The sequence below is a fragment of the Symphodus melops genome (assembly GCF_947650265.1).
Source record: "Symphodus melops genome assembly, chromosome: 13".
Classification (NCBI taxonomy): Eukaryota; Metazoa; Chordata; class Actinopteri; order Labriformes; family Labridae; genus Symphodus; species Symphodus melops.
The window spans coordinates 17,000,519-17,017,310 of record NC_136703.1 but is presented as its reverse complement, the minus strand read 5'-3'; the positions used below and the strand labels follow the sequence as shown (position 1 = coordinate 17,017,310).

Below are 16,792 nucleotides of genomic sequence, written 5' to 3'. Positions count from 1 at the left end.
CAAGAGCTTAGTTCCTCCTGCCTTCTGACTTGTAGTTGAATGCTAATGTGTGGATGACGAGTTTGCCTGTCACATCCTCTGCATGTGGAAACTCTGCCTCTATTGATTTATAACAAGTTGCATGTGTGACTTGTAGAGGGTTTGGCACACTGACTGCAAAAAGGGTGAAATGTTGTCTTTTCTACCCCTGTTTATGTCATAATTTATGCTCCAAATGGTATTTATTATTATGCTTGTTACAGATTTAATGTTTCAAGTTAGTTAGCTACTTTTTTTAAAGGCTCCCCTCACCTTGAAGCTGAACTATTCCTAGTGTTGCTGCTGCCTACCATGAAAACATTTTAAGTTTCTCATTTGCATGCCCTAAAACATTTTGCTACTTGTTTATCTAAAAAGAAAAAAAAAAAGAAAAATGTGAATTCATCCTGCTGGTGGCTTGTAGCTGTAGTTTAGCAGCTATTGCTATGTAGCTCTTGCATAGTATCTGACGAGCATGCTGTTACCTTTTTTCCTGCCTGCAGGGGTCCATCATTAGCAGCCCACACACACGCCGAAGAGCCACCACGCCACGCGAGGGCGCGCCCCGCGGCCACTCCTCCATCTCTAACTCAGCGTCTACTTCCATCCTCGGGACGTTCTTTGGCAGCAAGCGAGGCAAACCGTCCTCCCAGAGCCATCCTCCTTTACCTACGCCAGGTCACCCCACTCTAATATCCCACAAACCCCACCCGACCAACCTGCACCACACTGCACAGGTCGTGCACACGGTACAACATCACGGCCACCATTCCCAGTACTGCCAAGTCCCACAGAACCCACCGCCTTACCACCACCACCACCACTACCACCCTCCTCCCCACACGCACCACCACCAGCACCCGGCGTACGCCTCACACACGCACCAACACAGCCACTCGCAGCACAGTCACTACAGCCAGCATTCCCATCACTCCACGCACTCCCAGCATGCCCCTCACCACCACAGTCAGCAGGCGAGTTCGGCTCCCGGCGGACCCAAACCCAAACACAGTGGCATCAGCACCGTAGTGTGATGCTGAGAAGAGGCGGGACTTAATGAAGGAGGGACTTTTGCTTACACCAAAGGGACTGACCGCGTAACTCTATGGCCTGTCCACTGTGTTTAACTGCTGCTGTGATGGAGACGAGCAACAAGCAGCCAACTCTTTCACCTCCAATTCCAACTTAAATGCGGGATGGAAATCAGACTCAAATCTTCCACCAGGGGCCTTTTACTCCCAGGCCTGGCCCCATCAGGGTTTTCTGGGGATGCAAACAGTAAAAAGCTCTATGTTTTCCAAACCTCGTCTGGCTGTGATGGCTGTGGAAGAAGTGTTTCCTCACTGAGCCGCTCCCCACTGTCTAATCCCTCAACTACCCGTCTTACCTTCACATAATCAGGAGGAAAGGCGATCGAGACAAGAACAGAACATGGCTGACTGTTTTCTCCGTCACGATGATGGCCTAATTCCTCATGCACAGAAGTCCGATTTCAACTCTTTAATTTGAAGATCTTTTCATCCTATGAATGCAATTTGTTGTTGCCTCCTGTAGAGCTCATGTGTAGTGAATAACCTAGATATAATCATTTCACACTAAATCAAAGGACAGGTAAACAGCTGAGTCAACCTTCTCAGTCATTGTAGTTCTAGTGCTGTATTTACTGTAGATAACAGCTATATGTGTTGTCTCCTAGCTCTCATAAATAAATGTGCCAATTATTAATGCATAATCTATTTAGTCAATACTTCATGTACAGTATATTGTGCGTAAAGTAATTTGTAAGATTATACTTACAACTATTATTATCAGCAAAGATGAATTCTATCAGTATTATACTGACTCTGTGGTAACAGGATGAAGATCTGAAAGGAGTGAACCCCATTCAGACCGGCCTTTAATCTTTTCTAGAACTTTTGCCTTTTGAATAGATCTGAAGGAGCCTCTAGATGGCAGCTGTTGCATATGGGCTTCAAAAATGTGTCATATCACAGCTGAGGCCCCAAAGCAGACTTCATGTAAATTCTCACGAGGTTGGTTGGTTTAAGTTTTTTCACCTCATGTGGCTGCTAGAAGATAGAACGTATACGGGAAAACTCCAAAGCTGCGTTCCTGCTACACAGAGACCCACAGCATGGGTCAGACACCTGAATATTTTCGCCTTCGAAATATGCAACTGCTGCCCTCTTGACCCCCTTCAAAATAAAAGCAGAAATACCCTTAAAATCTTATTTAGCCTTGTTTACTTTTTTCTTTAATCCAGCATCTAGGTTTAATGAGTGGATAAAATCAGTTCTTTCATTGTAAAGTTTTGTTCATCTTTTTTTTCTTCTATCAAATGTGCAATATCGTTGTACTGATTTTGTACATTCATAACAAGGTGACCCTTTCCCAATCTGTGCGTTTTTTCCATGTTGCGTCAATTATTTATTAATATTTGTTTTTGATCCCATGTCAGAGTCTTTTCTCAGTAAATTAATGTGCGGCTGTCCTCCTGCTCTTCCAAGAGGTACAGACTTGGAGTTCAGTGGAATGTCTAGTGAGTGATTTTTGCATGTAATGTTATTAATGTGAGGCTATCCTCTGCGCATTGTATAACAAATCAGTGTTACCATAGCAAGTAAAAGTGCAATCATGTTCAGAAAATGCAGACTTGTACTTGGAGTGGAAGTCTTTTCTCTTGTTGTCCAGGACGAGATTCAGGTGAAAAAACTTTTTTTTTTTTTCATTCAGGAATATATCTAGATAGTTACTTACACGGTTCACGGTGGGAAGAGGAATGTGTGTATATATTTTAATAAAGGAAAATTCTTCTCTTTGGGCTGAACAGAAATATTTTGCTGGATAAGCACATATGGAAGAGAAAACTTTCATTTTTTTCAGGAAATGCAATTCTAATATACAAAATGCAAACTGAACAAAAGATCTGGGTATATGTAAAGATAACTTTCTACAGTCTACAAATAACAATCTATTCTAGTGTGTAAATTAGTGACAGTGAACTGTTTGTCCCGATATTCAGGTTGTAAATGTATTTTAACATTCACAAATAAAAGCATTGCCATAAGTCAGGCTTATCCTCACCTCATGTGAATTAACAAGGGAAGCTGAGATGACAGACATATCACACATGGGACATTAATGATCAGTTGAATGTGTCTTTCCATTGATTTCATATTTTTGATATGATTCTGAAATCTTGGGATGATGTAAAACCGAAAGAATTGTGTTTATTTTTGGTTGGTGTTTTAGTGTTTCAAATGTCTACAGTCATTGTTTGTGATAAAGTACCCCAACAATGCACTGCATGGTTCGTCATGTGTCCTCCTCACTGTGAGCTGACGGACAGGGGAAAAAAAAAAAATCAGCGTATAGGTTTTGACTTCTCCGTTTGGTTTTTGATTCTTTTTGAATTTCCTGATGTTGTTCTTGTTGTTCCATGTTTGGCTGGTAGATATTGAAGCTCGGCATGCATTTCATTATCAAAGCCATTGTGTAAAATACAAACCATAAAGAACATTGCACTTCTGTTTCTGAGGGCTGTCGTGGTGTAAATATGGGATTTTGATGTGCAAATTGCTCGGAAAAAGTGAGGCTTTATATTTGTGAAGCTGTAAAGGGACCAAGGCAAGGGTTTCAAAAGGAACTGTACATAATGTGTATATGACCAGTGCCCTATTCTGATACCTGCACTTCAGATCAGGATGTATATACATCACCTCATGGGATGGATCAGAGGGGTGACAAATGAAACATATCGATTGTCTCTGCCTCCAGCTGTCGTGAACTGACATTTGCTTTAGAGATCAAACACAGACTGTTAGAAAGTTTGCTGCCATTTTACATCCAGCTCTCGTTTCATACAGCCCCCACCCTACACACATACTGTTCACAAACCTACACACATCCTGCTGCAAGCTGTTCAGTCTGGTGTGAGACACATTTAAAAAACAAACATGAAAAGACAAGAATGGCCTCATTTCTATGTGCATTCTGTTTGTACAGTGAGTAGTGAGTCAGTAAGACCCCAGTTATTGTAAAACTTCAACTGTGACAATGTTGAGAAAGCAAAATAAACAAATATATGACTTATGGTATACATGTGTTGTTCTTGCTATCCAGAACTTTTCGATTCAGACGTAAATATTTTATCTTTCTGAGAAGCTTTCAGCTTGAATCAAAGAGAAACTCTCTGTTTCTAGTATAATGCACTTCACAATAGAGCCTTACCTTCAGGCTCTTCTGTCCGATTTCCTCCGTGCTCTAAAATGAAGTGGAAAATCTGTGGCATGACACCACCTATGGGTGAGTTGGTGATCCTGCCACACAGCTCTTCTCTTCATGGCTTCAATGAAAATAGAACGTCTTCTCGAGATGTTCTTATTCAGCATCAATGCATCCACTCTGCTTTCTAGCTCAATTTCCATTAACAAACATTTTCCTTTCCTCAAGCTCATTCAGCTTTCAAAATATCTCCGGGTTAAATTCAAACACGCACAAAGCTTAAAGAAACCCCAACCTTGTTTTGCAATAGAGTGCGCCCTTTGCCACCGTTTTTGCAGTGGATGTCAGTAATGAAACACAGTGTGAAGGATGCTTCTGCTATTTAAAGATAAACTCTTATCTCCTGTAAGCAGATGGGCTTTCTTTAGTTGGAATGTGTTATTGGTGTGTTGCTCACACTGACGTTGCCCCGTATTTGACGAACTGTTACTTACGAAGACTTAAATAGCATGATAGTTACAACCGAGGAAGCCTCAAACACAGGACGACCACCACCACAAGGAACAACTTGGAATTTGGTTTGACTCTAAAAGGTTTGTTTTCCTTCAAACTTGAAACCTTTCTGGATTTCTCTTTCACTTTGTAATTTGGCAGAATTAGAATACTTTTTTTTTTTTTTTTAAATTACTGAAAGTTTCTTACTATATCAATAAGGATTACATTTTAGTTTTTTTATGCTAATTTTGACCCACACTAGCTGTAAGAATCATATCTGCTTTTAAGATATCTACAGTTGAAACGCTTGCTTATTGCTGCACTATATGCAGCCTTGCTGTCCTTGTTACTGTGCAAACTAAAGATTACAGGGAATTACTTTTTTTTCTGATCCTGCAGGATGCGCTTCAATTTAAGCTTAGCTGTCCTCCTTCTCTTGGCTGCAACAAGTGCACAAACTGCTGGTAAAGCCTGCACATGTTCGGCCCTCCTCTCTGCTGGCCTGCTAGTCAACTGCAGCTCTTTAAACCTCAATGAGCTGCCTCATCTGCCTGCAGACGCAACAGAGCTCCATATACAGGACAACCAACTCACCTCTGTGTCTCCAGGCATGTTTGACAGACTGGTTGGTCTGAAAAAGGCCTCACTGTCTGGGAACCCTTACCACTGTGGCTGTAGGATACAATACCTGAGAAACTGGTTGCTTAAGAACAAGGCGATTGTCTCCGAGGAGCCCACCTGTACCAGTCCAAGCTCGGTGGCTCAGAAAGCCGTCTCACAACTCAGTGATGACTTTTTTTCTTCCTGTACCCCTGCAAGCTGCTCCAATGGAACTGCCAACACCCTGGTGGGGGTGATGCTATGCTGCCTCATTTTCCTTCTCCTGTGGAGTTTAAGACTAGCAAAAATGTCCACCTTCACTCTGTACATAGATGAGAGACATTCTGGATATGCGGTTGAATCTCTACACTCACTGAAGCCCAAACACAGACGGAGGCTGCACACTGATACCTATACCATTGATCTAGAAAAGCCACCTCTAAACATGGAGCTACTGCCACAAGTACTGGATATATTGCACAAAAAGCACAACATAAAAATAAAAGCTACCTGAAGGACCTCCTATACTACAGTGGACGTTTTTGGAATTAAAGGGGTTTTTTAAAAAAAAAAAAAAAAAGCAAAACCACCTCTGATGTCTCTTGAAACGTCTTATGGTTAGTCTCACTTGTTGTCTTTGATGGTAAGGCTCATAGTAACCCTAACCCAGTTTGAAAAGACGGTGTGTCTCTTTTTACACCTGGAGGGAAACAGCACAGTTCTCACAGTTAAGGGAGTGGTCCATAATCTTGCCCAGGACGCATGTGCACTTTTTGTTAAATTTGTGCAAGAACACATCTGTATCACGTCTCAGCTCTCAGTAAGACTCAAGGTGAGTTCTCATCTTGCATTGAGTTTTTCCACTTGTTATCAGATCGCTCGATGGATGTTAATGGAAAATGCTAACAGAACATTCCAGTGAGCTAAATGAGCATGTGCTGTATCTAAAAAGATCTACATAAAGCTGTCTGTTGCAAGTCTCTTTATTATAGTGATTAATATATAATTCAGTATTTCAGGAAGGTTTAAAAGAAATCACACAGACAATGATAACATTTGTGCAACTATCCCTTGTATTTTCTTAATGTATTTACTGTACAATGAGGGAACTATAACAAATGGTTGAATATGGCAACAGGGGTTGCAAAATCTTTTGATTGGCTTTGAACACAATTCTTAAAAATGTTCTTGTTATTTTTTTCTGTAACAAAACTTTACAACATAAAAAATGAATTTCTACATCATATAAAACAGATTATGGCAGAAGGATATGGCAACATTTAACAAAAAAGAAAGTCTGATCTGTGCAAATACTGATCAAGGCTCTCACAGCTAGACAAAATGCAGACAGACAGACAGACAGTACTATTAGAGGACAATATTGCACATCAAACCATTTTTTTAAGTACATGTATAACTCTCATATTCATGCATAGTTTTTCTGGAATAGACTCGGGAAAAAATTTATATAAATGTATTATGTAATAATAGAAATGTGATAATTGGGTCCAATGGTACAATATGCCTCTTAAAAACACTGGTAAAATCTTGGAATAAATATAAGATGATTTCAGGATCTTTAGTTACCTAAAACAATACTATTGTCTAAAAAAATATTTAGCAGGGTCAAATAAGGCGGTTTCACACTTTTTCTCAATGGCAGTAAATCAACTACAACAAAAACAATATAAAACGTATTTTATAGTAACAGTAACATAAATAATTTCCGTAAGGTTTGTCACAAAGTTAAAAGTATAAACTATGACCCATATTTTTTTCAATGCCCTATCAAGTGGTGAATTATTAGTCCACAGTGTAAGGCTCTTCCAAGTTTATCCATTAAGTGGTATACCCAGTTCTACACACCACTCACCTAATTCGTAGGACCCTCATTGACCGTATGGACATGGTGGCCATTTTCCACTGACGTCAAGCTAAGGGGAGGGAAGCTCACATGGTGCCATATTTCTTGATTAAACAACATATTTGTGAACCCATGAGCTTCATTCAGACAATGACCCTAGCATTTAGAACCTCCAAGTGGTGGAATATTAAGATTAGCTAAAGTTAGCTTGGAAGTGACTGAATGCTAAAATTCTAGTTAGCCAGGAAGATGTTTAATACTAAAGTTTGGTAAAGTTCGCTTGGAATAAGACAACTACTAACATAACCGTTTGATAATGTAACAAGATACAACAGAAGAATGAAATACCAGCAAATGGAAATATAGAGCGAGAGTAAAGGGATGCTATCTTCATCCACTATCTAAGTAGCTATTGAACGGGTAAAGAGATTTTTCGCCGTCAATTATCTCTCAGTATTCAATTCATTGAGAAGCACTTAAATAATAGGCTAACACTTTGTACTTTTTCCTATATTTAAAAGTCTCACCTGAAATGTAACCTTTAGACAGCAGTAGCATGTGCTCTTCCCACCCAGAGAGTATAATAAAAACATGATGGCTCAAAACTTTTACTTAGGCACAAACTTTTCCTGCTCAAAAATGAGGTCAACAGCTTCTGCCACATCCTTCACAATGTGGTCTGGCTCCACCAACGCAGGGTCGAATCTAAAGTCTCGGTGCCCATGAAACACAGTCTCTTTGATGCAGTGACTTGCGTCAGGCGGTACCTCTGCATTGGGGTTATAGACCCCTGTGCAGACAAGCACAGACTTACAGGAAGTTGCAGAGGGCAGTGCCAGCTCACTCTCCCACATATTGTCCATCTCATCCTCTTGGGGCACTGCAGTGGTGGAGCCTGTGGTGGCCACCATCTTTGCAACAGCTTTGGGGTTCTTTCTAGAAACTTTCTCATCCAGGTAGCGGTTGTATAGGTTGGCGCCGTAGATGTCAGTCATAAGGTTATCCCTGCGAGAGCACAAGGGAAATCAGTTACATCTCAGCGAGCATATTCATCTTCATTCATATCTCCTTGCAAAACAGCTTCACAAGCAAATCACATCTATGGTGAGTTGAAATGAAATATTCCTGTTGTTAGAGGGCAGTGTGGCATCAAAAAAAACTCTTGGTGACGGTTAATAGCCAAGAATTCTTTATTATCATATATAGCCTATCATATTTTTTTGGAGATATATAATTGAGTAACCAGTCATACTTATAAACCCAGTAGGAGACAGCTATGGTTAATTTGAACAAAATTCGCACAACATGTACTCGCTCCCATTTTCTATTTCCTACATTTCCATTCTTCACACTTTATCTGAGTAAATGTCTAACTGCCTGACAAGTCTCGTTGCTTCCTTGTTTAAAAAGTTTCAAATAAAGGGACAAAAATCTTGTTGCCTCACCCGATTGCATACAGGGACGTGATGGGAAGTTTCCACTGCCTCTGCATGGCCTGACTTCTGATGAGGTACTCTGCGAAATGATATGTCAGCTCACTGGGTTTCCCCATGAGAGCATCATACTTCAGGTCTTGACCTGTTATCTTCTTATAGATGTTCTCTAGGCACACTAGAAATGTCCCGTGGCCAAACCTGAGACGAAAAGAAAATAGAAGGTAAGACTTCTTTAATTAGCCACTTTGAACACTGTATTTTTATTTAATAAAATAAAACCAAAAAAGTATTCACAGACAGCACAGATTTTTTAGGTTACCGTGGAGAATGTGCCTCAGCCATCCACATGAGGTCCATGTTGCAGGCCAGCAGGGGGAGGTGAGGCCTTTTCTGTGTTTGGTGAACATTGCCAAGGTTGCCACTGGTCAACAAAACATCGATTATCAGCTGCAGGTTGGTCTCCCATCGTATGGGCTCACCAAACAGAACCACAGCTGTATGTGATATAAAAGTTAAAAATGTATATTTAAATGAATGGGCACAAGATGAAATACGATAAACATTTAAGATGAAATGAGAGGTGAAAATTCTTACCATCAATTTTTGGCAGGTTTCCAAGAGGGTTCGACTGAAATCAATAAGAAGAAATTCAACATGTGCTATTGTGTACGACTACAATCTCGTTTCTTTACCAAATATTAAATCTCACCGGCAGTTTGGGTCTTCTGTTGTGATCCACCATGTCAAGCAGTGGGAATGATTCCCTCAGCATATCAATACTGACAACATTCTTGAAACCCACACTACAGACAGAATATAAAGGATGATAAGTATATTGCATCCTACTTTAAATGGATTGTAGAATATTATTTTTTAAACGGATGGGTTATAAACAAAAAACATAACAAATGTAAGATTTCAGGATACTTTTTAGCAATTTCCAGCACTGGCCCCTGTCCTGACACCAGCACACACATGTCGTGAAACTTCTTAAACATCCTCAGAGGACTGTGAGACAAGATGACTTGATCTAGTGTAATCTGGAAAATGATAAAGTGTCAGGAAAGGGTTTAAAGCAGGGGCAATAGGTCACCAGAGTTTTTAAAAAGAAAGTGCAATGTTTTGTTTCAACGGTTTGAGAACTCACAGGAACACCAAGGATGTGAGAGAGCTGGTCTGCTTTTGTTTGTCGAAGGCAGTTCCCTGCATTTGTGACAAAAACAACTGGCACCACAAACTGTCCCTGAGAGTCAACCAACTTCTCAAACGCCATTTTTGCTGCAGGGATTGGCATCCTTCCCCGGACGAGGACACCGTCTATGTCGAAAAGCAGCCCAAAGTTTGGCTGTGTCTGCTGGATGGAAGAGACAAACACAGATTCATAAGCAAAGGAGGAGACAAGGAATCACAAGTTGCAGAAAAAGAGGTTGATGTAATGATTCACTTTACTTAATGGGTATTTCATTTTATTTTTTAAAAATGGAGACTTCAGACCCTGCAGTGATCAAAGTAAAGTGAATTGTGATCACAACCCAAGTTTTTCCATTTTAAAATGTACATGAACATTGTATGAGTGTATTTGTAATACCAATGACTGGGCTGAACACAGTGTCATCCTATTGGCCCTTCATTATTGACAACATACGGGGCTTACAGACAGATTACATAGGGGGACACCTATAATGACACAGCAGTAGACTGCATTGGGGTATTTTTGTTGTTGGTAACACAAATAATCTTGCAGTCCTACAGACAATGTTAAATAGAACCTTTATTGCTTTCTCTTTTACTGGACTGGAAGAAAACAGAAAATGAAAACGTTTGATTCCTCCTGAGGGGAAAAAAATGACCGCATAGCTACATCTGTTACTTCATTAACTATCTCTTGATCCCGTCTGCGCATCCACAGCTGGAGTTGCATGCAATGTATGTATCCAATACGCCAATAGGATGTTCATACATTGTGCTCCACCTACGCCAACACCTTTAAAGTAGCCTATCGCCTTTTTTTTTTTCAACAAACGCCGGAGCCGAGCCGAATCGTACCTTGCCAGACTGAGTTCCGCAAAACCCGCACCGAGAACCGACGGTCCAAGCTTTTCGAACAGCTTGACGGTTACTCAGGCAGTACAGGCCCCGGCAAAACGGCAGGAGTCCCTTCATCTTTTTTTTTATCGCCGGTTTGAAAGAGAAATGAATTAAAAAAAAAATAAATAAAAAAGAAATCCCCCCGAATGTAGCGTGCAGAGCCGGCTCGCTCCGGCCGTGCTGGGCTGGCTGCTGTTCGACTTGTTTTGCTGTTATTTTCTCGCCTTTATTATGACTGGGCGAGACGCGACGACGTCATATGAGGAGGAGGAGGAGGGTCTCTTGCTGCATATCGGGCGGAAGGGAGCTGTAGGGCTACATCTGCACTGCTGCAACCCCCGCTGCCATTTTAGACACTGAGGTGGAGCTGTTTTGCACGCAGAAGTAGCTCCATGGATCATGATAGAAAAACCGCACATCCGCAACGAACTCCCCCGAACACTCAAAACCCCGACGTGCTTTGTTGCAGGTCTCGTTGTTTCAAATCTACACGTTGATGGCGGGTCATTTTTTCCCCCCTCCGAGAATGAGGTACAACATGGATACCCACGAATCCTAAGATTTCCATTCTCCATTTTACCTTAAGGGTAGCCGACGATCCCCGGCTCCTGTCACATGCAGCAGTCTGCCCCCGTGTTTCAGTCGTGCGTCAGCGGAGACTTATTTTGGGAACCAGAGGGGAAATCTGAGCCTCAAGCTCGAGGACAGCAGTCATTTTCCTAGTTTCGACCAACACGCTTTGCTGAGTGCATCGTTTTTTTTTGGGGTGGGTTGACAAAGATCAGCATATTAGCACAGAAAGGGCTATTTAGTGTAGTTATCCCTCTGAGGAAGACGATTATCATGCATATTACTTTGCGATTGCACAACCTTTAAACAATGATCACAAAGGTAGTACCAGGCATCAGTGGATGAGATTGCTTCAAAACAGACATCTCACTTGAGAGCCGTGTATCACGTGTAAAATGATTTGAACATGTAAAGAAGAAATACAAGACAAAAGGTCCTCCCCGTGCTCCTCCAGCTTTATTGATAGTTTAAAATTACACTTCTATTTTCTAGGACTTCAGTTGCACTTTCCTTCCGACTTAAAAACTGAGTACAAGCAAATGGTATTTATACAGTAGTCTAAGTGATATTGTACAAAAATAACATTTTGATTTCTGTGAAAACATTTTTCATTCCCAAATAACTCCTAATTCTGCTGCTCTGACAACTGTTCTCGATGTTAAATTTTGCCAAGGTAAAAAAAACAACATAAAGAAAACAAATTTCCAAAGCCATTTTTAAAGGAAATGTCTACCTTGGACTACCAAGTGATATTTTAAATTGTAAACTGAATTCTATAAAAGAACATGTTTTCTTTTAATACGTCCAAAATTTCATATATCTTAGCAATATAACATGTAGTTTGTTAAACCCTTGCTTAGCTGCTTGTAGGGCTGAAATGCATCATGTTATGAACTGTTTCCATGTCATACTCTCTTGGCCAACTCATTTCCCACTAAAACAAACCAAAATAACCACACATGGAAGTTTGGTTTCCATTTACTCCCTTCTCTCATTTTACTGAGGCTCACGTCCACAAGCTCAGAGGTCCTATAGATTCCCATATGTTTAGTCCCACTTATTCATCTCTGATCACCAGTGGCTTGGAAAGGGGGGTTCTTTAACAAAGCATTATACATAACACCGCTACCAAACTAAAACATTTTTGTATTGAATGCAGAAAGATATTTTTATCACCCCTTTCTTTGTATTACATGTCGAGAGGCTCACTGGCCTGGGACTAGCCTCTGTTAGCCAAACTTTGGCCAGTGAAGAGGGTTCAGAGAAAATAATACAACCAACCATCAATCTGAAAAAAGGAGGGGCAACAGAGGGCACTGATTATGCGGTGGTGTCGATGGTGCACTCTTTTGCCAAGTGGCCTGCCTTTCCACAGTTGTAGCAGTTAGTCTCACTGTTTTTACTGCAATGCACAGCAACGTGACCAATGTCGCCACACCTGCCAGAGACAAACGTAAGAAATACAAAGTCATCATACCAGACAGAAAAAAACATTATACTGATGTTATAGGGAGACATAATAATGAGATCAAAACAATAAAAACTCACCTGTAACATTTCACCTGAGTGCAAAGCTTCTGGATGTGACCAAAGCCACCGCAGGTGTAGCACTTCTGTTCGTTAGCATGGTCACATTCCCGGGCCATGTGGCCCGCTTTGCCACAGGTGTAGCAGAGCTGCTCCCTCTCCTTTTTGGGCTCCTTGCAGTCCCGTGAAATGTGGCCACTCCTGTGGCAGTTGTAGCATGCTAAACCAAACAACATTGACAAAACAAATTACCACACATTTGAGAAAAGGTTCGCTATTAATGTTGTCAAATGTTTTTTCTTGTACTTCTGCTATGTGTACCATGGAAAGAAACTACATTTTATTTTTTAAAGAAAACCCATCTTCTCACGAAATAAATGGAATTAAAATAGAAATGCAATACACACCATCTTCAGTTTGGTCACAGTCCCTGGCCATGTGTCCTTGGTCTCCACACCGATAACAAAATAGCTCTATAATGACGGGTCAGAAAACAGAGCAAAACGAACAGTTTAGATAATGGACTTTACCTCTAATATTTCCTCTTAACTTTGTGGGTTTGTTTTTTTTTTTTTTTTTTACATTTTGTTAGACCCACGTTACTAATAATAAATGTAAATTACCCTTGCCACGTCCCCGGCCTCCCCTGCCACGTCCACGTGCACCAGTGGCATTAGGACAATGCTTGATCCAATGACCAGAGCGGCCACATCCAAAGCACTCACTGTTACTGTTCATCTCCATGACCTAAACAAAAACACAAATGAAGAAAAAACAGTTACAGAGAGATTACGATTTTCAATGCTAAACATCGTCTACACGGGCAGTATTTTAACATCATACAAAACATGTTTCAAGGGGGATCAATTGCATTACTTTGCCATGGATTAGGAAGAGCAAGAAGAGGATATGCATACGTGTTCATATCAAACAACCCGGCTGCTTAGTATGATGTTAAAGGCTGAAACATTGACGTTACTAGTGGCTGAATCAGGTTATGCTACACATGTTTTGATTCAACCACCTATTAATATAACTCATCAACACAAGCAGCTGTGAAACAGTAAGAGAACAGCTGTTGAAGTCAATGAAACCAGTCCACGCATGCTTCATATATTCTCACCAAACTAAAGCCAGACATAAAATAACCATGCCTTTTCAAGGTTTTTGAAAAACAATACCACTTGACAATGGATCTGGGATATAACCAAATTTAAAGACTAGGGTGGGGGGGGGGTCTAATCTACGATCAAATAAATGGGACATCTCTTAGTTGCGGATTCTATCATAATTTGTCAACAGACTACAACTACTTATCTAACTTACACGATCTCGTCAATGGAAACATGCTGTGATCGTCATAGGCCACACTGCTGCTTGCTGACAGTGCTAAAGACATCAACCCAGGGAGAATGGGAGTTAATGAGTAATCAAGCTCCTCGCAACAAGTTGCGCAAAGAACAGCACAAGATTAGAAAAGAAAGGCGGGGACGAAGATGGAATCGTAATAAATGCATCTGCGATTTCCAAAGTAGCACCCCCCTCTCCGTTTCTTTCTGTTTCTTTAAGTATTTAACCCCAGTCTGGTCGGGCCCTAACTTCACGCTTACATAACAGCGGCCCATCAAATAACTGCTGAAATGTGGATTTTATTCAGAGGTACGTGGAGACTTAATCCTCCCTTTGGCCGAAAAGGCGGAATTTAATTAAAATGCAAAACCTTTTTGCATTAGACATGATGCTCAAAGTGGCCGTGAAACCATGCCGTGGGCTGTGTGCTAACTTGTGAGCTAGCTTCGGGGGGCGGGGGGGGGGGGGGGGGGGGGGGGGGTCACAGTAAACCGTGTTTTGATAAATAGCTGCTCAACCAAGTCTTATTAATAGTGCGTCAGCTTCCTCGCACCTCTTAACATGTTACTAGGACTGATCGATTTCGAAAACACTGACCAGACAAACGTGATGAAGAACTGCCTTTTCGTAAAACACAATCTAATGCCAAGGGTTGGCGCCACGCTAGCGTCGGCCTAGTCACGTTGATTTTCCTGCGCACTCGCGAGACACCGCTTGTGTTGCTGCTGGCTAGCACACATGCTAAGACCACCTCACGACCATGAATCAAGAAGCACGGTTTCAGTCGACGATCGAGCTTTTCTCCTCGATGAGAGACCCGCGATCCGACTCTAAAGACGGGGTTCTTGTTTATCGTAGATAGTTTCTGTCTGGACTGTAAAGCAGTTATAACGTAAAAAACAAAATTTCCCGCGCAGGGCGCAAACACCAAAGTCGTTGTGACGAGCTAACGTTAGCGGGCCGAGCAGACCGGGCCTACCCCGTGAAACACACCGCAGTACTTCGTTTTAATTAAAGAAACCCGACCATACGCACATGTTACACTATATAGTTGTAACGTGTCATAGTTGCAACGTTTATAAAGCTTAAATCGCCACTTAATACATGTATTTTAGCGCGGTTTCATTGCTTACCTCGCTGGCTACCTAGCTGTGTCAGTGTTTACGCCTCCTTCTTTGCGCTGCATGCGGTGTGAGAGAGCAAGAGTTCCTGAATTGTCATTCACGGTATCCAGTAAAAAGCTGCACACTCATTGGCCACACACTCTGCAAGCTGCCAATCAAAGGCGAAGATATGGGGACACCGCCTACTACGAATCAGCCAATCATAAACATAGACTAGTCCTTTCTCCATAAATCGACTGGTCGTGATTTCCATCCTCAAAAATATTGACACACAAAGTTTATGATTAAATACATTGTTTTCAGAAACTGGAGGCAAGAAATGTTAACATTAGAAATATATCCATTATTTGTTTATTAAATTGTCATTTTCTTAATTAGCCTGTTAAAGACACTACCCATTTGACATCGGAGGTGCAGTGACTTATCAAATCTGAAAATGACAGCCATATAACGTCCTTGACCCTTTACATTTTTTTTATGATTGTATGTTGTACATCCCCACCCTCAGTGCAGTTACTTAAGAGACATGCCGTCCTTTAATGGTTGCTCGAAAACATGTTACAGGTCTAATTAAGTCTACCATTAACTGACAAAAAAAAATATTTACTTTGTAAATATGTATTGTGTTTGATGTACAGGAACAGAAACAAGAATGTTGTACGATGTGGTAGGCCTAATTGTTTACATTTAAGCATTTAAAGCATAGTTGTTCAATGCCACTTGCTTTCACAACAAACCTGATGCACCTTTTTTTAAAAATTGCATAGAGAATAGGATTGTAAAAAATGACAACATGGTCTGGATATGTTTCAAACGGAGTATTTCAAAGAGATGTTATCGTAAAACTCTGATGCAGACCCTCCTTGTTCGAATAGTCCTGATTGCATCATGTTTTGAATACAAGAGAGCTGATAGAGACAATATCCAGAGAGCTGTAAGCGTCTCAGCTAACTGGCCTGTAAGTGCTCTGTGAGATCAATAAATGGGAAAGATGCATTCATCTCAGTCTTAAGGTGGCTCTGATACATTGTTCATGTGATCGTCAACTTGCAACCATTAATACAAAGCATGGGGTGTTGTCATAACCTAAGGTGCGTCCTATTTAACACACACACAGATTCATCATTATATTTGCCCTCAATGACTGAAATACAATAGTACTTGTGCATGTGGTGTGGAGTACCTTAAAACGCTCCACAATGACAAAGCCCTGCCGTCATCCTCACAGAAACCAGTACTTGGCATTTCTGTGATTTCTTCCATGGATTATGCTTTTGAAACGATAACTTTAAGTAAAACTAGACTACAAAATTAACCCCAAGTCAGATCTGTTGTGAAGCAGGAGTAGCAGGCTATACGGCTTTTTTTTTTTTTTTTTTTTTTTTGCTGAAAGTGTCTGCTCCTCCTCTGTGGAAACATTGTATGCTGATCCCATCAAGACATAATGTCCAGGAGGGTGATGGAGCTGTTTATTTAGACTGCTGAAAGGACCTATG

General features: G+C 41.0%; 4 protein-coding genes across 11 annotated transcripts in view; 2 read left to right on the top strand and 2 right to left on the bottom strand.

The window, feature by feature from the left end:
• Positions 1 to 4,115, top strand: part of iqsec1a (IQ motif and Sec7 domain ArfGEF 1a) — an 81,086-nt gene extending 76,971 nt beyond the window's left edge. For 7 of the 8 annotated variants that reach the window (XM_079359195.1, XM_079359194.1, XM_079359197.1 and 4 more), the window contains one exon: positions 522 to 4,115. In XM_079359195.1, coding sequence (XP_079215321.1) covers positions 522 to 1,052 — 531 coding nt within the window. In that variant the 3' untranslated portion in view covers positions 1,053 to 4,115. The remainder of the gene's footprint in view (positions 1 to 521) is intronic. The other variant, XM_079359200.1, reaches the window with a different exon arrangement.
• Positions 4,116 to 4,721: 606 nt separating this feature from the next.
• gp9 (glycoprotein IX platelet) lies at positions 4,722 to 6,225 on the top strand. Its single transcript, XM_079359640.1, has 2 exons — positions 4,722 to 4,835; positions 5,137 to 6,225. The coding sequence occupies exon 2, from the start codon at positions 5,138 to 5,140 to the stop codon at positions 5,849 to 5,851; it is 714 nt and encodes a 237-aa protein (XP_079215766.1). The 5' UTR covers positions 4,722 to 4,835; position 5,137; the 3' UTR covers positions 5,852 to 6,225.
• Positions 6,226 to 6,392: 167 nt separating this feature from the next.
• Positions 6,393 to 10,965, bottom strand: LOC306833967 (haloacid dehalogenase-like hydrolase domain-containing 5). Its single transcript, XM_079359639.1, has 8 exons — positions 10,684 to 10,965; positions 9,785 to 9,991; positions 9,565 to 9,677; positions 9,347 to 9,440; positions 9,232 to 9,265; positions 8,957 to 9,131; positions 8,647 to 8,835; positions 6,393 to 8,206 (listed from the first exon to the last, which is right to left on the bottom strand). The coding sequence occupies exons 1-8, from the start codon at positions 10,798 to 10,800 to the stop codon at positions 7,810 to 7,812; spliced, it is 1,326 nt and encodes a 441-aa protein (XP_079215765.1). The 5' UTR covers positions 10,801 to 10,965; the 3' UTR covers positions 6,393 to 7,809.
• Positions 10,966 to 11,729: 764 nt separating this feature from the next.
• Positions 11,730 to 15,469, bottom strand: cnbpa (CCHC-type zinc finger, nucleic acid binding protein a). The gene is made up of 5 exons (XM_079359511.1): positions 15,306 to 15,469; positions 13,446 to 13,569; positions 13,230 to 13,295; positions 12,844 to 13,042; positions 11,730 to 12,733 (listed from the first exon to the last, which is right to left on the bottom strand). Exons 2-5 carry the CDS (start codon positions 13,564 to 13,566, stop codon positions 12,616 to 12,618), a joined length of 504 nt encoding a protein of 167 aa, XP_079215637.1. The 5' UTR covers positions 13,567 to 13,569; positions 15,306 to 15,469; the 3' UTR covers positions 11,730 to 12,615.
• Between the last annotated feature and the right edge of the window lie 1,323 nt (positions 15,470 to 16,792).

Excerpts from the sequence above, each read along its gene's own strand:
- gp9 (XM_079359640.1), top strand. The coding sequence starts at position 5,138 with ATGCGCTTCAATTTAAGCTTAGCTGTCCTCCTTCTCTTGGCTGCAACA.
- LOC306833967 (XM_079359639.1), bottom strand. The coding sequence starts at position 10,800 with ATGAAGGGACTCCTGCCGTTTTGCCGGGGCCTGTACTGCCTGAGTAAC. Across the intron at positions 9,992-10,683 it reads GCGGAACTCAGTCTGGCAAG|CAGACACAGCCAAACTTTGG; the intron begins GTACGATTCGGC and ends TCTTCCATCCAG. Across the intron at positions 9,678-9,784 it reads CTCACATCCTTGGTGTTCCT|ATTACACTAGATCAAGTCAT; the intron begins GTGAGTTCTCAA and ends ATCATTTTCCAG.
- cnbpa (XM_079359511.1), bottom strand. The coding sequence starts at position 13,566 with ATGGAGATGAACAGTAACAGTGAGTGCTTTGGATGTGGCCGCTCTGGT. Across the intron at positions 13,296-13,445 it reads AGGCCGGGGACGTGGCAAGG|AGCTATTTTGTTATCGGTGT; the intron begins GTAATTTACATT and ends CCGTCATTATAG. Across the intron at positions 12,734-12,843 it reads ACTCAGGTGAAATGTTACAG|GTGTGGCGACATTGGTCACG; the intron begins GTGAGTTTTTAT and ends TGTCTCTGGCAG.